Source organism: Nothobranchius furzeri, chromosome 7 (assembly GCF_043380555.1).
Source record: "Nothobranchius furzeri strain GRZ-AD chromosome 7, NfurGRZ-RIMD1, whole genome shotgun sequence".
Lineage (NCBI taxonomy): Eukaryota > Metazoa > Chordata > Actinopteri > Cyprinodontiformes > Nothobranchiidae > Nothobranchius > Nothobranchius furzeri.
The window spans coordinates 80,732,124-80,750,868 of NC_091747.1; the positions used below are offsets into that span (position 1 = coordinate 80,732,124).

General features: G+C 43.8%; 1 protein-coding gene across 4 annotated transcripts in view; it reads right to left on the reverse strand.

Annotated features, from left to right (window-relative positions):
* The window catches only part of fbxw7 (F-box and WD repeat domain containing 7), a 162,297-nt gene that overhangs the window by 16,012 nt on the left and 127,540 nt on the right, over positions 1–18,745 (reverse strand). For 3 of the 4 annotated variants that reach the window (XM_015975849.3, XM_054735612.2, XM_015975850.3), the window contains 6 exons: positions 10,036–10,118; positions 9,246–9,387; positions 6,686–6,820; positions 3,989–4,112; positions 3,698–3,834; positions 2,705–2,818 (listed from right to left, as the gene is read on the reverse strand). In XM_015975849.3, coding sequence (XP_015831335.3) covers positions 2,705–2,818; positions 3,698–3,834; positions 3,989–4,112; positions 6,686–6,820; positions 9,246–9,387; positions 10,036–10,118 — 735 coding nt within the window. Of the gene's footprint in view, positions 1–2,704; positions 2,819–3,697; positions 3,835–3,988; positions 4,113–6,685; positions 6,821–9,245; positions 9,388–10,035; positions 10,119–13,334; positions 13,729–18,745 lie in introns of those variants that run through there. The other variant, XM_015975851.3, reaches the window with a different exon arrangement.

The following is an 18,745-nucleotide window of genomic DNA, read 5'->3' on the forward strand; positions in this document are numbered from 1 at the left end:
CAAAGACAAAAGGTTCATCCGCTACACACACACAACCCTCCACTACGGTCTGCATTCAAACTTCTATGGGAAAAACAAAACGGTTGAAACGACCCGAGGGAGCTAATGAAGGCTAACGAACGCTGACAGTGAAGAGACATTTTAAATACAAGAGCTGGTAACCTAGTAGTATTCTTACACAGGTCTTACTCGCATCGACAATCTGTGCTTTTAAAGGGTCGACTCAGCTTAATTGGCTGTTTGTTAACAGTGAGAGTTTCTGCTGGGTGTGTGTGTGTGGTGTGTGTGTGTGTGTGTGTGTGTGTGTGTGTGTGTGTGTGTGTGTGTGTGTGTGTGTGTGTGTGTTCTGATTACTGCATCCAAACAAGCCGATTTCAGCTCATCCATTCCTTGTGACAACTGTAAACAAACACCCTTGAGGCAGCTAAGCAGTGCATGAGGAGCATATGAGACACTTGGTTTCTTTGACATAAGTCGTAACCGGGTGGTTTCAGGCTAAAGCAGCAGAGCCTGCTGTTAGTGTGAGTCATAGCAGACATCTGCACCCCAACGTGCAGTCGCCGCACCAGTAGCTCATTGAGCTGTCATCTAGAAATTAGTCTAGTGGAGCCTAACTGAGCTCAGAGGAGGGCTAATTGAAGTTTCGGTAAGGAAGGGTCTTCGAATCAATCAAAAAGCAAACCTTTATTTGCTATTATGACCAAAAAACTACTGCAAAGTATCTATGCAGTATGTCTGGCTGAATGTTTTAACGTTCAATAGGTCGAATTAAATGTGTGTGGAGAACTCTGTTAATTAAAAGCTTATTTGAAATCGTTCCAACAATGAGAAGAATGAAAGCTCTGATCTGCAACACCACAGAACTGCTAATACCTTTGTTTTGAATATACAGTGTTGAGATGCCTGTGTGACTGCTCCAGCTCCGGCTATGAATACTAACACTGTGTGCAGACGAGAGCTGTGTAACACCTCCGATGAATCTAAAAGGACTGTGTGTGTGTGTGTGTAGATGCTCCCAAAGGTTTAAACCATCCACCATCAGTGACAGTTGGCAAACTGTGTGTATAACCATAGAAAGTCAGCATAGGTGTTCATAGGCTGCATAAACGCCTCCTGTCTTTTAAAGTCAATGCAAGAAACAAATCTGAAAATTAACACTGAAGCAACAATCAATTTTAAGGTCTTGTTATGAAAGAGCAGAGAGAAGGAATCAATAAATAAGAAATCAGAAAATAACACAAAGCTGGACTCAGATTTGAGTCATTGATCTGTTTTTTATCTAATTAAAGAAAATTCTGAAAGCTATCCATCAATTTGACACCTTAGAACAGAGATGGGAGGCTCCATGCATGTCAGTCGTTGTGTCCTTGGGCAAGACACTTCACTTTGCTTGCTGCTAGGGGTGGCTGGAGGGACTGGTGGTGCCTGTGTACCACAGCCTCGTCTCAGTCAGTGAGAACCAGGGTAACTGTGGCTACCATCAGTTTTGGCCGCTTGCATATGTGATCACATTCTTTCGGTCACTTCCCAAAACTCTTGACCAAAGGTGAGGTTCCAACGTTCCAAAGTGCTGGTCTTTGCTATAATTTAGTTAGCAACATTTTATACTTCACAACAAAAACGTAAATAACCACATGTGGGTTGTTGCTTTGTTATGACTTTATTCCCATCATTAAGCCCCTCTGTCTTATTGGCCTGGCTTTGTGCAGCCCATATCATAAATGGGGTCTCGCCCGGGTTGGGTGGTCTACAGATGTCTTTCCAACAGTCTTCACACGCAACTGGACGGCGCTAGGACCAATCATAGCAATGAACAGTGTGACATATTAATCACGTCAAAAATCAGTCAAAGGGGCAGTTTGCCATACACTGTTGATGAAAAAGCAAATACTTCATTTTTCTAAATAAATTATTTAAGTACCTCTATCTGCTCACGTCTCAAAGAAAAGCCCAAGTCTAAATCGTCCGAAGTTGATGCCAAAGCTTTTTGAAACAAGCGTCGTTCCTGAGCCGATACCATCTTTGTAGTTTTTCTCTGTCGCAGCTCTAGTTTTAAGCCCACCCAATCTCTTTCTACAAACATAGAGCGCCGTGATTGGCTGGACCTAAACTGTTTAGGCCAGTTGAAGACCTGCTGAGGCTGCAGCGGAGGGTGGGCAGACCGAATTACAGAGCAAAATCTTTTGATACTGCAACGGTTGGTCTAGATTTTTATGCTAACAAGAGCAGCCACTCAATGGAATCAATGGTTGCACACAGCCAGGCCAATGGAGCAGAGGAGTGTAACACCCACTGAAACGTTTTAGTCTTATGCAAGACGGTTCTGTAGCCTAGCCTTCACACCAACACCGTTTTAAACCCTAAATCTAGCTAAACTAATTTGTAGACATCATCAAGCTCGACAGCAGACACAATGCATCACACCATCTCAGTGTTGACGACGGAGCTGTTGTGATGCTGCTCTGGTGCAGCATGAGCAATGATCACAAAAGCTTAAATCTGAGTTTGAAAGAGAATTTTGTTGATTCAACTCCTATCTTTAAAATCCTGGCCAAAGACGTGACGCTCGGCTTCAGACTAACATTTAACCATCATCGCAGGTTGTTTGTCCAACGATAAGACCCACCACCTGATGGTAATTACCTCTGTAGCAGCCCCCTTTAATGTTTTGGATTAAGCTATAACAGGTCACCATGGCATTTACCTTCCCAGTGATGGCCGACCAGACTTTCAGCGTGTTGTCATCGGAGCCACTGACAATGCGATTGCCGCAGAACTGGAGACAGGTGATCACATGGTCATCGTGTCCTTTCAGCACCTTGAGACAGAACAGATAAGCAGAGAGGCGATGAGGAGGACGTGCAGAGGAGAGGATGGGGGATGACAAAAGAAAATGACTAACACTAAACTGACAGCAGTGTCTCTCCGGGGCTTTCGCAATCAAAGTGAAAATGAGATAAGAGGAAAATGTCAGAAAGTGCTGCAGGTGTACAAAGACGTTCCAGGGGAGCTGTTTGCTTCTGTGTTTATGTGCAGTCTCTGCTACTGGGTCACAGGACTGCTGGCTCAGCAGATGACAGAACTTGCTGCACATGCAAAGGAATACAAAGACCACAGAAAGCTAACCTGTGCCCTAAAATGACCTGCAGCCTTTTTTAAAGCACCTGAAGCCTTCAAGGTGCACACAAGCGCTGCTTTAACATGCTGCTCGTACTTCTAGGGAAATTTTGTAGTGCTAACAGAAGAACAGAAACTTTAGATTGAAGGAGACCATCCTCTGGCCCTGCTCTATTATTATTTCACGAGAACACAGCTGACGTGATGTATTACCATCTTTCCATCAATCCCATGCATCCCACCTCTTTTTGAACAGACTTTCTTTGACTCAAAGCCACGGCTGCATGGTGGCACAGTGGTTAGCTCTGTTGCCTCGCAGCACGAAGGTCGCAGGTTCGAAACTAGGCTGCGGCCTTTCTGTGTGGAGTTGCGTGTTCTCCCCATGCATGCGTGGGTTTCCTCCGGGTACTCCGGTTCCCCCCACAGATCACAACATGCTCTATAGGTCATAAATTGTAAGTCGCTTTGGATAAAAGCGTCTGCTAAATAAATAAACATAAACATAAACATTCAATATCAGATCTTCAACATCAGCTAACTCGTGGGGAATTAAGGTTTGGAGGAAGGGGAAAAAAACTACCTTGGGTGATTTGAGGTCCCCTCTCCTCCAGTTGGTGTCTATTCGGTGCTGCCGGATGTAGGCGCTCTTCCAGGCGCTGTGAGTGAAGCCAGGCTTGACAATCTTCTTTTTCTTCGGAGGCAGAGGCTCATCGATACCTGTTGGAAGAGAGAAAGTATCTGATTGGACTAAAAGGCCACATACTTCCCACAAAGTTAGTTTTGTTAGACGGATGTTGCTGAGATCAGCTCTGACCCTAGCAGCACCTCCAGCTGCTCCCACTGGGCAACCGTAGGGCGACTTAAGACTCACCCTCTTCCCTGCATTTCTCTTTCCACAGCAGGTTGTCCTCTGCCAGGATGCGCCAGTAGCGGCACGTCTGTGCTGCTTGGAGGAGGTCCTTCGGTTCCAGAAATGACAGCACATACAAAGCCAGCTGTTGACAGACAAATATGGAAAAATGTCACGGGTGGAAACAACGTTGAGTTGGGATAGCGGTGAGTGGCTGTAGGTGCGGCAACAAAGGGTTTAATAAACTATCTAATGATAAAACTAGAGCTGAGGAAAATAATCAAATAATCGATGCATCGGGATGCGGACATAAACGATTCTGCATCGTAGAAGAGTACGCCATCATCGATTATAGTGGAACGTAGTTTTGTTTTTTTAACGGCGGCACCAGCGCAGATCCAAATCTGTCAAGAGTGAGCGTCCTCCACATTTACCTCCGCCTTAATGCGGTACTGCAGGGCTGAGCACTGGAGTTGTCACTCGAGACCAAACCGGAACCGAATCAGCCCGACCGGTTCTGTTGGATTTGGGCCGTGAATTAAGTTAATTGAGCGGGTTGTCGTGGGGCGTGCTCCGCTCGCTCGATAAACACACGTTATTATTTTCATAATTTAATTATTATTTCTCCTGGAAGCGCTCAGTCAGACTGCTTGTTGTGATGCTGGGAGATCCGGTCGTGGGGAGGGGGCGGGGTCAATGACGGCGGCTGCAGTGTAATCATCTGTCTTTTATTTAGGGACACAGAGAAGTTAAAAGGAGAGAGAAATAGAAGATAGACGTTCTTGTTCCACTTTATTCTTTAGTTTCATGATGATAAACTGATGTTAAATTCAGCTTAAAGAGAAGCTGGGAGGAAGCTTTGGTTCATTTTAGGTTACAGGAGGTCTTGTCTCATATCTGCTCCTCCAGAGACAGCATGGACATGAGGGTCACATGGTGAGGGTCACACAGGACAGGTTAGTGGAAAGGTTTGTAGTTAGCTGGTTGGTGAAAGAGATCCATCAGCTGGGTAATTTAATCCTAATCCAGCCCACAGCCTTCTGCTGGTGTTATTATCAGGAAGAATAAAACACACATCTTAAATATTATTGGAAGTGTAGAATTTGTTTTATGTTTTATTTTCTGCATCAAACAGAACTTGATTCATTCTCCAACATTTCAGAAATGAACCACTGGGTTCAAATGAAATTAAGTCAAACATTTCATTTGGTGTTATTTCTGACACCCTTCAACTGTGGCATAAATATTTGACTCTAGAGCTGCTCAGAGACATTAAACACTCATATATGAACCCATTATGTATTTTATTATTACATTATGTGTCCTGTAGGTTTTCAGTACTTTTTTAGATTTTGTGAGTTTTTGCCAAGCGTGTTTTTCTCAGCCTGAGGCGTGGTGTTGAACCAGGAAACAGATGTTTTACTTTGTTAAATCTTCTTAAATGTTTAAAATGTTTTGTCCTAACCTGTGAATGGAGAGCTTTTGAGGGATGGCAGGTTGTGTCAATTATGTTTTTGATTAAAAAAATAAAAAGCAATTATCTGACATCTTCTATTTATCGATGAAAACAAATCAATATGAAATAATCGTGATGCATCGGGATATCAAATCGAATTGAATCGTTGACCCAATAATCGTAATCGAATCGGGAGACAAGTGAAGATTCACACCTCTAAATAAAACCCTTTTAAATAATAGTTGATTTGAACTCATTAGGAGAAAATAAAATCACTTCCACCTGTGAGACATCCCGCTACACAGCTAGACTAAGACGAAACCTGCTTCACAAAAATATTTTGTCATGATCTAATAATCACCCAAATCACAGTGATGCATTCAGGAATGACACCATCAACATAAATAAAGAGTAAAATGCATCACTTAGTCTATGTAATTACAGTGACTCATTAAAAATACATTTTTTTTTGTTTTAACTTCCAAAATCTTACAGCTCACACCTGGTTTCATCCATTTCCTGCAGAAGACTGGAACCAAACCACAAGAGGAAACAGAAATGGGAGGCATTGAAGTTAAATCTTCCCATAAATTCCCTTCGCTCAGCTGAGCTTTCCTTTACGACAGAAATTAAATCCCGCCTTCTCTTTGAGAACCGTTCTCTTCCAAATGTTCATTATAATAAATGGAGAACTTTAGCGTAAATACACTGAAATTGTAGCAATACCGACATCGGACGAGTGGGTAAAAACACTAACTGGTCCTTGTCTCATAGGAGGACTGCCTCCTTCTGGAACTATCCCATACCAAATACTTTAGTTTATTCATCCCACACAAATGCATAGCAAGACCATGTGACGGGTGATTTTTCATCAGAATAAATTAAACCTTTCACACAAAATGTTGTTAATGTCCACAAGTATTAGAGGTTTGGCATCAGAAACGAGTTCTCTGCCTGTACTTGTTTTGCATTCATCACTAAATCCCAATCAAGAGAAGAAATCATTAATATGACACGTTTAAAAACATTTCAAATAAACAGAACAAAGACGAATAGGAAGGCACGTCCTGGAGGTTCAGATTCCTCGGACATATTCAAATCTTGCATTTTATCTTGGCCCCACCTCCACGTTATCATCTGACAGGAAGTGTGTGAGACGTGTGATCTGCTGTGTAACACTTTCAGAAAACTCAGGCCTAAAGGGTGAAACTCGAGAGCGGAAAGCAACGGGTTAAAGTTTTACACTCTGCAGAGGATCTCACCTCTTTGGGCAGCAGGGAGATGAAGTCGCGCTGAAACTGCGGCTCGATCACCTGCATCATGTGCTTGACTTGTGTGGGCTCACAGCTGTCTATCAACTCATCCAGCGCCAGCAGCTTTTCTGGGCCGGTCCAGCTCTGCAACACACAAAGCCAACGTATGAGATCATCATGTAAATGCTTGCCTGATGAAGGAAGGTGTTAAGCATTGTTCCTGTAAAAAATAAAACCACAGCTGCACATTAAGCACATATTAAAATCTCTCTCCATATACATAAACATAATTAAATTCAAAGTCACAACAGTTGGAAATGAAGGGCAATAATCGTGCAGCTCGAGCGATATTTTATGAAAACGGTGTAAAGCAGCAGTGAAGAACCTGGGTGTATTAGTTTCTCTGTAACAGCATTAACTTAATCAGAAATCACTTTAGCCATGTTTGTTTTCATTTACCAAACAGAGTTATAGCATCTCTGCTAGCGTGCCGACTTTGTTACAGTCAGAAGGTACAATCTGAAATAAACTGCTGTGGCTGCAGTTTCTTTTATTTTTATTTCTCTTTTGACTGAAAAAGTGGTCACACTGGAACCCGAGGACAGAAGCAGAAACGTTGCTGCTCAACAGCACCATCACCATTGCACACCCACCTCTGCACTGCCACACCCAGACGGTAAACCTGTACAAGTGAAATGAAAACAGAACCGGGGCATTATGGGATGGTTCCAGCTCACTGCCATCTCTGACAGGAACACCTCCCCGTCTCACACTTACAGTCAGGCGTTTTCAGCTGCGGAGCCGCTCGAGGCACCTGCGTGCTTCAGCTCACACATCAAGCAGAGGAAGTTGAACATTTGGAGCTGACCTTTGGGGGAACTCTGTGGGATCACTACTTCAGCTCCAGCATTTAGTGTTGCAGCTGAATGGTATCCCCAACTCCTTGTTGATCTCAGCAGCTGTAGTTGTTTTGCTCCGTGGAGCTCTAACCTCTAACAATGATTACAGGCCACGAAGCAGGGTGCAAATTTTGGCATGCCACCTGTAATTTGGCAGCTAAAAGGTTTAGCTAGAGATGTTGGTTCTGAAGGTAATAAGGAGGTTGAGAAGCCTCCTCCCTAACGGAGGCCTGTGTAACATGTGCATACGTGTTACATCAACTTTCTGCCATTGATTTTAAAAGTTCAAACAGAATCTTTAACACTCCAGGTTCGCCAGCTTTAATCTGAGATGAGAACTGTTGTCTTGCAAAGCTTCGAGGCTTTTTTCACACTGTGACCTCCAAAATGCCATCAGAGTCTAAGTCGAAGTGGATTTCTTGAAGGTTTTTCATCTATTTTTCTGCACAATAAAAAAAAAAAAAACAAAGAAAGAAAAGCTTGATGCCAATCTGTCTGTTTTAAATCAATATAATGCACCTCATAAACCTAATATCAGACAGAAAACACACTTTTCTGCAACTGGCAGGCCTTTCCACAGTTCCCACCACCATCTCTCATTAGAAAGCACTCCTTCATTTTCCTGTTTTTTTAAGTTTGGCGCAGCTTCAAAAAGAGAAACTATAAAATAATCACTTTTCCCTTTTCTTCTGAGTATTTATTTGACTGTTTGAAGTCACAAGTGATGCAACTATTTTAATAAAACAAACAAAAGAAGGTGCCACGTCTTTTGGAGCCACCAGTGATTGAAAACGTCTCTTTCAGGGCGCTGACGTTCCAAACTCATTTCATTCCTCAGTCGAAAATGCGTATTGCTCACTAATCAGCCCGGCTACTACTGTAAAGTGAAATTTTGTTTTTCTTTACTCGTGAATAGGATTGAGCAAAAGTTTTCAACCATTATTCAATGTCTCTAACAAGCCAGACATTCTTGATGAGGCGTTCTTTAAGCTTAAAGATCTCTACGCTGTTTGGCTGCGTTTACCTCCCTCCCTTCAGTCCACTCACACCGGACCGCGGCAGCTTATAGAAGAGCCCTGTTCTAATCTCTGCTTGACCCTTATCAGCCAAGGTTCAGACACTCTTCTGGTTGTACTGATATTTTATTAATGTTATAATCCAAATACGACTCTGGTCGCGGTGCCGTGCTTGTATAGTTCTGGTGTTTGGCTGCCTGGAGCTCGTGTTGGTCAGGCCTCAACACTAATACATGTAAAACAAACACCCAGGTGTCGTGGGTTCAGCCAGCCACTCAGAGATAATACGTTTAAACTCTCTTAGGTAATGAAATCCGTAGCAGCTCATTATATAAAAATCAAGATCATCACGGCTAATATGTTTAAATTAGACCCCATTTCCTGCAGGCCTGAAGTTATTAGAGTTCAAGACAAATATTTATTATTCAAATATAAGAATAATCATACAGACAACAGACAGTGATCCTGACTCATTGATAACTAAAGTGGCCTAAAATAACTGAATAGGTACGGTTGATCCAAACCACACACTACTGAGCCTACAGCAACAAGGCAGCAGTTGTCTCTGAGACGCTGTGGTCAGACAGAAAGCTGCTTTTAGCTCAGAGGTTCATCGTCTTTCAAGAAGGACTTGTCCAGTTCCTCTGTGCTCACCTGAAATGTTCGGAGCCATTCCTGGAGACCCGAAGGTGGCTGGATTGAGGTGATGCGTCGCCTCTGCTGCCCCTGGCCATTGGCTGCTCTGATGTGGCCGAATGTGGTGGGTGTTGCGGGACATGGGACAATACCTGTTGGGCTGTAATTTAGGGACAAAACACAAGACACCTTAAAATAATCAACAACGATAGAAGAGACAACCCACCATTGTCCAAAGTATTCAGAAAACGGAATCAATGCTTTTAAAAGGCTGTTTTAACTCAAGAGTTTCATCTAAAACCTTCACAAAGACCTTTTCGCTCAGACACATAGATATACACAGACTAGCGTCAAAATGTCCAGAATACACTGATGTCAGCGGTGCAGGACTTCAAAAGGACCGGGTGTACCTTTTTAATAGCAGGGCAGTAGCAGAAACTACCCTGCAGGCCCTCTTAAGGCTTTGGGTTTAGCCTGCTGGCAGCCAAATGGGTGCTTGGGGTCGATTTCATTATCGATTCATTTTTAATGGGAGAGGAAGCTGAGAGGGGGCCAGTTACATGGCAACATTTACACTTAAGTGGCTGTGTTCAGTCAGAATTTTAATGGTGCTACATGTGAACATTAAATATTCAGAGTGAGAGAAACATCTGGATCTACAGCACCCGCCTGTTTGACGGTGTAGGCCGCACCTCTGTTTGAAACACTTGATATTTTTTATTTGGCCTAATCAGAAGTTCATGTAGTGCGTGTGGTGCATGAGAAACACAGTGCACAGAAAAATCAGCAGCAGGATGTGTAGCTGTACCTTGGGTACTCTGAGCCTTTGCAGGGTTTTTTTCCTGAAGGGAACGATCGGACCTCGGGGCCATGGTCCAACTTTCTCTTCATCTGAGGGAGATGGGACAGAGAATTTTAAAATGTTGGAAATCAAACACAAGCTAAAGTCTATAATCCTTCATTTTAGATCCAGAGAATATTTCACTGTGCTTGGACAAAGCCAGAGTTTGGAAATCTAATTTAAGACAGACATGGGTCAGGGAGGCTTTCAAAGACAAAAGCAGAGGCGGAGCGTTGCTTCTAAATACTACAGACGAACACTAAAAGTGATGTTTTACATATTCAAATACAACAAATGGGAATTTACATCATGCAAATAAGAAATCTCTTGTGACATTTCAGTTTCCCACCTCGCTCTAAACTAACATAATCCATCTGTAGACAAAAAGTTCTATAATGTGAGACAGCAGCCAAAGTAGGTGACTAACTCTGTTTGTCTTCATCTCAAACAAGATAAGCACAAGACCGGTGATCCCCGGGCAACCAGACACACAATAATAACCAGAGGCAAACACATTCACACCCAAATTCCAGGAGTACAGCGTGTCCGTGCACACACACCACAACCACAAAATATGAGACGTCTAACAAAAAAGGGTACAAGGTGCACTTTTAACTCTGTGCTTCATCCCAAACAAAACAAAAGCAAGTGGGTTTATTATTCTTCCTCATCTCGTGCACCTCGCGGCCCCTCTTCCTACCTACCCTTGCTGTGCAAACAAAAGATCCCGCGTAAAAGACTGGGCAGGTCAATTCTCTTCATCCCATGCCTGACACTCTCTCTGGCAAGACTTCTCAACACACAAGTGATCACCGTCTCCTCGCCAGGTCTGTGATGAATAAACAAGCTGGCTGAACAACGGAGCATTGCCGTTTAGCGTTTGGCCAAAATAAGACACACCGTGTGGCCTTGTGTTGCATTAAATAAATACAGTAATATTTAAACAACAGGAGGGTATTAACTCTTGGAAATTACTGCTTTTGAACTAAACAACCACACTGATTCACCGTCAACGTGCACCGACTGTTGCACACATCAGCATTCACTGCTAAGAAATACAAAATAACCAAGTTTACTGTTACAGTCCAGCCTGCCGAGACACAACATGTGCAGGAAAATATGCACTTCTGCCAGTTTAAGTGGAATTAGACGATAGCTGGTAGAAAGCAGAAGCCAAATTTAACTGGTTTTCTCCCTTTGAGGCAAACAAAGCTCTTTGATGCAGGTTTATTATCATACCATTGTTCTCTACACAAGGAAACGACTGCTGGACATTTGACTCCATACTGTCTGGCTCTACGCTGGCATGATTACAAGTCTACCACAAGATGTGTACTTTCTGGGGGTTTATCACTGTAATTTAGAAAATGTGTATCTGAGAGTGTTTGTCCTCTGTGGTTTACGCTCCATGGGCACGCACGTGAATGCTGAGAACAGCAAGTCATGATGCAAAGATCTATTTTTTCCTCCTCTGGAACCACATAAACAAAGAGTAGAGATGCCCTGGACACTGGGAGCTGTGATCTGGGACCATCTTTTTTGTAATTCCACGCGTGTTTGATGGGGTTGAGAGGTTCAAAGGAAACGTAGTAAAAACCTCAAGCACTGCAAGAAGAAACTATGCTGAACTAATATTAAGAGGATTGTTTCAAAGCGTGGGCAGGCATGAGCCTTGTGTTGGACCTGTCTAAATGTAAAGCTCGCCTGACTAGGAGGAGTTATGTGATATTCACACAAGTTAAACCCGAATGCCTTGTTCTCAAAGTGGTGATCTCACTGCAATGGCAGTTCAGTAGCCAAGGAGAGCCTGAGTGTGTGTACGCATGCAGAGGGAGTGTGTGTTTGTGTTTTGTGTGTGTCCTTGTGTGAGAAACAGATAAAAAAGAAGGGGAGTATTGGGTGGTTTTTGGAGTGTATGTGTGTGAGAAAACACTTGTTGGCATGGGAAAGAAGAGGGTAAAAAGACGAGTGTTTGAGTCTGGTGAAAAGGTAACACCGCGTTTGTAAATCACTACCGAGTCGCCCCTCCTCCCCCTCCTTCGGGCTTCCCTTTCTTTATGTGGCCAAAAGCGTGACAGATGGATACGAAGAAGGTTAATGATGTCTCAAAGATAGCAATCGCTCCCACAAATGTGTTGATTCGTTTCAACGGCAATCACTGATTTAAAAAACGTCTCGTTTTTCAGACAGCACTTTAAGCGTCCGTTAAACAGCTTCCTGATGAGATGCAGAAACGTCTGAAAACGTTTTGAAAAGATCCGTCAAGTTGTTTGATTTTTAAAGACTACAACTGCAATCAAAGCAAAAGAATGAGTCAGAATTAGTCACTAAGAAATAATATTTCACTGTAAAGTAGCAGCTATTTCATCCATTAGCCACGATATTCAGCTGGTTATTGGCATTAACCCGGTCAATCTCCCACAAAGGATATTTTCTATCTGATTGTGAACCAAACATGATCAAGCACTTCATTTAGACCCAACTTATTGAATTACAGCTGCTTTGATATTTGCCTGTATCCTGTGATTTAATTAAAATGAGCCTCATTATATGGATGCCATCCAGCAGAAAACATGCACCATCCTCGAGGAGATTCTACCTCACGCGGTCTGACACAGTGACCCATTATCTGTGCTTGGAGCCTGAGGCAAGAGCACAGTGTCAGGGAACAGGCATGCATGCATCTCAAACACTTACTTTGGTCAGTGCAAGATAACCAGTGCTGCATAATGTCTAATTATGAAAGCCCTGCCAGGGAGGCTGCAGAGAGAAACGGAGCTGTTCTAGTGCAGATATTTCCACGAGTTTACATGAGCAGAAATGCAAAAGGGAGCTGATGTGAGCCGTAAAAGCTGAAGAAACAGTATGAGAGAGGGAGGACCACACTGATGCAGGTGCAGAGTGCTGCTGAGGCAAAGGGAGGCTGTACTGAGGAGATTTAGTGTTTATTGAGAGTTTAAATAATGCAAGACCATGGACTACACTAGAAATGCTTCTAAACATTACATTTGTGAATAAAAACTGTTTTTTAATTGCACATGAAGTTACTATTAAGAACCGAGCAGACCTGATGTGTGACAACATTTAAGGATGGGTTGATCTAACATAAGGCCCGGGTTATTAAAAAGAGGCGTCTCTGGGGGTCTGCCACACTGCTGCTCATCCTCCGCAGTGGCCGCACATTCTGCCGCGAGAGGCGCGTCAGAGATAATGGGAGTCCAGCGTGAGAACAAGAGGATGTGGTGGAGGTGCCAAACCCAACTCACTTTGTAGAAGATCATCTTTAAAGTGCCGTAGAACCCCATCCTTGTAATCCGGTGTGACCCCCCCTGTTATGGTGTTTTCTTTTCTTTCTCAGTCCAAACGTGCGCGCGCGGAGGGCAGCGGACTCTCAGGTAAATCCGACGGCGTCTCTGGTGTGAACATGCTCGGGCACGTCACCGGGCTGCAGTGCATGAGGTAGATTCCCAAATAAGCGAAGAAGGAAAAAGAGGTTGAAAAAGGAGGAAGAGCTCCGTTGCAAATGAAATAAAAAGCCAAGTCGATGCGATGATCCTGGAGGATGGTGCGCCGCCGAGCAGTCTCTCCGAGCAGGGAGTGAACAGATGAGAGGAAGAGGGTGACACTTGGCAGAAAAGGGGGAGGAGAGAGAGAGAGAGGAGAGAGAGAGAGAGAGAGAGAGAGAGAGAGAGAGAGAGAGAGAGAGCAAAAGCAGTGCCCTCTTCCTCTTCACAGCCTGCACGACAGCTTCTCTGAACAGGATCGGATTACAGCCTCCCCGGTGGAGGCGGCAGGAATGGTGCAATCTGCGTTCAGCTCAGTGTGCTGCACATCCTCGGCGACCGGCAGCTCGGGGACTGGATCAGGGTGCGGTACGCGCTGGTCGCGTCTTCCACATCAGTGGTGGACCCCACTTGTTGCAACAGACATCGTGCACAAACTACGCCTTTAGGAGTGGATGTTCTCTCTTCCAGACATAAACAAGAAGCACACTAAGAAAATGGGGTACTATTTACTATTGTGATCAAAATGTCTTTATGAAACCAAAATATAAATGTGATATAAGACACAGCAGATGACACAATTTTAATGTGATTTTGTTAATTTTTATCCATTTCTTCATATGTGGCATATTTTGTACACAAAACAAGCTACAAATCTAGAAATGTGCACATCTAAAACTAAAGAACAAATATTCTGCTTTAAAGGGGCATTATGGAAGTGTGACAGCCAAAACATGTATAGAAATAATAAATATCTTCTTCATACATTCTCCTGCAATGCCCTGGTCCTGTAGAATGAGCCCTGGCATTTTTACTGTGATTGCCTGTTTTTCTGTAAAATCACAGAAAAAGAGAGATGCTCGGGTCGAGCAGGCTGCTTCATGCGCGTTCACGCCATCGACATTAATATATGGACAATGGGTTTCCATAGATTCCAATAACACGTTTTGGAAGAAAAATGGGAGGTGGCCACCACCGCCATTTTGACCGAGTCACAGGTTCTGTCAAGCCCAGACAATTCCATAAAAGGGAAGAGAGGTGGGGCTGTAAGGCTGGGATCGACTGACGACACCCTGTCGAACTAGTTACAAGCTAACCCTGGCTAACCCAAAGCTAACGCGGAGGTGGGAGCTAAGCTAACATCGGTCTCCATCGGTCTCCTGAGAGCTCCACAAGCCGATAGTCGGAACCAGGCTCCACCAACATGTTATATTTCAACCCATTTTCTAAAGTGCAGCATTATGTTAAATGCACTGGGTTTTACCCTATTACATTTAAATTTCATGGTTAAACAGTACATGTTAAAATCTAAGCTCAGCTTGGCAGTGACCTAAAATACATAAATATAATTTTACTTACAAAAAAAATGAAGTGGAGACTCCTTGGATGCTCTATTAGTGCAATTAATGCCACAGCAAGTCATTTTGTCCAACAATTGCACAAATAATATCCAAACAAGAATACACACACACAGAGACTCAAAATCCTGGAACAGTTTCCAGGCCAGACTGAGGCTCTACTGAGGCCTTTCCCCGGAGCTAGCTCTGTGGTCACGTGGGTCTGATGCTCATTAATTATACAGAATTTTAGGCTTTTAATACACTTAAACAGAAGAGTTGTCATGAGTGTAAACTAGATCATTTAAACCAAAAACATGTTTTGGTGTTTTGGCTGTAAACATGTTTATTTCTGCTGTGAAATTGGTATTTTTAACATGGGAGTCAGCTTCTGATACCAGCCCCCAGCGGATGAAGGTGGAACTGCAATTTTTCTTACTTCCGGGTTGGCCCCAATTTTAAAGCCGCATTGTGGGGGCCTGGTTCACGCTTAAGCCTGATTTATGCTTCTCCGTCTGCGTCAGTGCGGAGACACGCAACGCCATTATCCGTCCTTGCGTAGGGATCCGGCAGGCATGCAAGTACGTACGGAGTCTAGCCCACTTTTTTAAACATCCGTCGAACGAGACAGATTACACAAGCTTGTGATTGGTCAGGACGCCGCTGTTGTTTACAGCGCCGCCATTGCAAAGAGAGCCGAGGATAACTAGCGGCAGACACGGAGAAGCTTGAAGAATACCTCGCGAAAAAACTCTGAAAATATGAACGTTTAATTCCCCTGTGACTGGAGGAGTGAAAAGATGCGCAGCAAGCGTTTTATTTGTGGACGTAAATGACAGGAAACGTGGGTTTAGAGGTGGGGAGCGCATGAAGCGGTGGGAGAATGAGAGACAAATATGTCCGTGTTAAAAGTCTCTTATATACACAAAAAACACAATATAAACACACGATCTTGGACCGATACATGACAGGATAACACAGAACAGCGCTACACCCTCTGTGGTCCTGCCGGGCAATTGCTTTGCAACACTCTCCAGGAGACGGAGAAGTAAAAGAGCAAAGAGAGAGGCGGAGCCAACTCAGCGACTTTGTTGCTGTTCCTAACGCCTAGTGACAAAGCTAGCTACATTTCTGAGGACCCTTAGCTACTTTCTGTAGAACTTTCTTCTAGATATTTCCAGTAAATTGGCAACAAAATAGCCATTTTCGCTCTGAACCGGTCTTTGAAAGTTGTTTCAGCTGTCATCAAGGATATAAATGTTACAGATACGAAGGATGTCACTGGTACTTTAGCTCACCTAGTAAGACGTTGGACTCTTGTGCAGTAGACCTGGGTTCGATTCTGGATGTGAACATAGTTTATTTAGAGTTTCTTTTTTACATTAATGGTATATTTTTTTTACAGTAAGATGCCCAATTTTTTATTTGAGACTCACTGAACGGCATTGAATTCACAGATAAAAAAGATGTGGGTTAAACTTTCATTTTGGAACAATTTTTCAAGCAAGGGAAGGGAATGATCTGAGCATGCAGGAGGACTGACCCATCTTAAACCTTTGTCGGCTGTGCTGAAGAGAAAGGTACAGAACCAAATTATTTAATTAATTAGCTGCGCGTTCTCCTGTCCTATGTCCCCCCCCCCCCCCCCCCCCCCCCACACACACACACACACACACAGGACTGTCTAAGCTGTTATTTTTGTTAAGGAGTGTGCACATACAGTAGGGCCGCACAATATATCGAAAAATTATCGGCATCGCGATAACAGGACGTGTGATAGGCCCATCGCAAAGCACGTCAAAAACTGCGATAAATGTTTGGTTCAAACATTTCCATCCGTGTCATACATCACCTTTTTGTAAATCAGCTCTGTTTTTTTACAGGGAATTATTATTTGACCAATCAAATGTAGCCCTTCTGATATGCGGCCAATCAGATGGGTCCGTTCAAGTAATACACCCGCCCCCTACGTAGACCCTTAGGATGGGTGGTTCCCTTGTTCGTCATGCTGGCTCAGATTAACAAACGCACTTTGTGCTCAGGTTTCTGGAATCAGCGCTGCTTTCAAATGTGAACGTGTCTCCGCTTGGTGTCGTTAAGCAGCTGATAATAACCGGGCTGACTCCGACACGTGCCGGTGAACCAACCCACCTTCATGTCGCTAGTGTTCCACCGGGTGGTGGCTCCGGTTAGCTTCCAGCTAAAAGGCTACAGCACTCTCCTCCCAGTCCCACCCTGCTAAAGAGGGCCTGGAAAAGTTCCCCCACACATCAAAGTGATTTTTCCTTTATGAGCTTTTATAACCTTGTTAATCAGGATAGTTGATTTGCTGCTGCACATAAACTGTCAGTCAGAAGCTCTGCTAGCCGGTTATCTTAGAGGAGCTAGTTCAGTTTGTTAGCTTGTTATCAGAATCATAGTTGAGGTTTCATCATATGAGCTGCTTTTTAAGATCTAGGTAAACTTGTTCAATTTGGGGTTAAAAACAAACGTTTTCACATATTTTCCATGTAGTTTTTTGCCAGTTCCTCTTCTGAAAGGTAGACGATTGTTTTTCTCTTTCCCTCAGAAAATCTTAATATTCTCCTAGTTTGGCCCAGCACAGTTCACTTCCCAGTTACAGCAACAGCCTTATATCATAACCACATAAGTGGAGAAAATGCTCAGTGGCAGAGAGAATTTGCTGTTGCATTTAAGTGATGTTAACTATTATTTAACATTTAAACTTATTTTCTGATATTTTTATTTACTCTAAAAACCCTGGTAAGGGATGTTTTTCTGTATTTGGAGCATCAGAAAAAGTTTTATGGTGGAGGTGATGTTTTAAAATAACTAAGAAACTGCATGCATGCAGTTTGTTGTTTTGCTGCTAATACAGTAGCGGGTGCAGCTGCTAATACAGTAGCGGGTGCAGCTGCTAATGCAGTAGCGGGTGCACCTGCTAATACAGTAGCGGGTGCAGCTGCTAGTGCAGTAGCGGGTGCAGCTGCTAATGCAGTAGCAGGTGCAGCTGCTAATACAGTAGCGGGTGCAGCTGCTAATGCAGTAGCAGGTGCAGCTGCTAATACAGTAACGGGTGCAGCTGCTAATGCAGTAGCGGGTGCACCTGCTAATGCAGTAGCGGGTGCAGCTGCTAGTACAGTAGCAGGTGCAGCTGCTAATGCAGTAGCGGGTGCACCTGCTAATACAGTAGCGGGTGCACCTGCTAATACAGTAGCGGGTGCAGCTGCTAATACAGTAGCGGGTGCAGCTGCTAATACAGTAGCGGGTGCAGCTGCTAATACAGTAGCGGGTGCAGCTGCTAATACAGTAGCGGGTGAAGCTGCTAATACAGTAGCGGGTGCAGCAACTAATACAGTAGCGGGTGCAGCAGCTAATACAGTAGCGGGTGCAGCAGCTAATACAGTAGTGGGTGCAGCTGCTAATACAGTAGCGGGTGCAGCTGCTAATACAGTAGCAGGTGCAGCTGCTAATACAGTAGCGGGTGCAGCTGCTAATACAGTAGCAGGTGCAGCTGCTAATACAGTAGCAGGTGCAGCTGCTAATACAGTAGCAGGTGTAGCTGCTAATACAGTAGCAGGTGCAGCTGCTAATACAGTAGCAGGTGCAGCTGCTAATACAGTAGCGGGTGCAGCTGCTAATACAGTAGCAGGTGCAGCTGCTAGTACAGTAGCAGGTGCAGCTGCTAATACAGTAGCAGGTGCAGCTGCTAATACAGTAGCAGGTGCAGCTGCATATTTTTGCAATAAAAATGTTATGTTGTAATGGAATTCATGCATTAGTTTTTGTTTGCTTTGAACCCAGAGCAGACGTCACACGCCAGACGACATCAACACT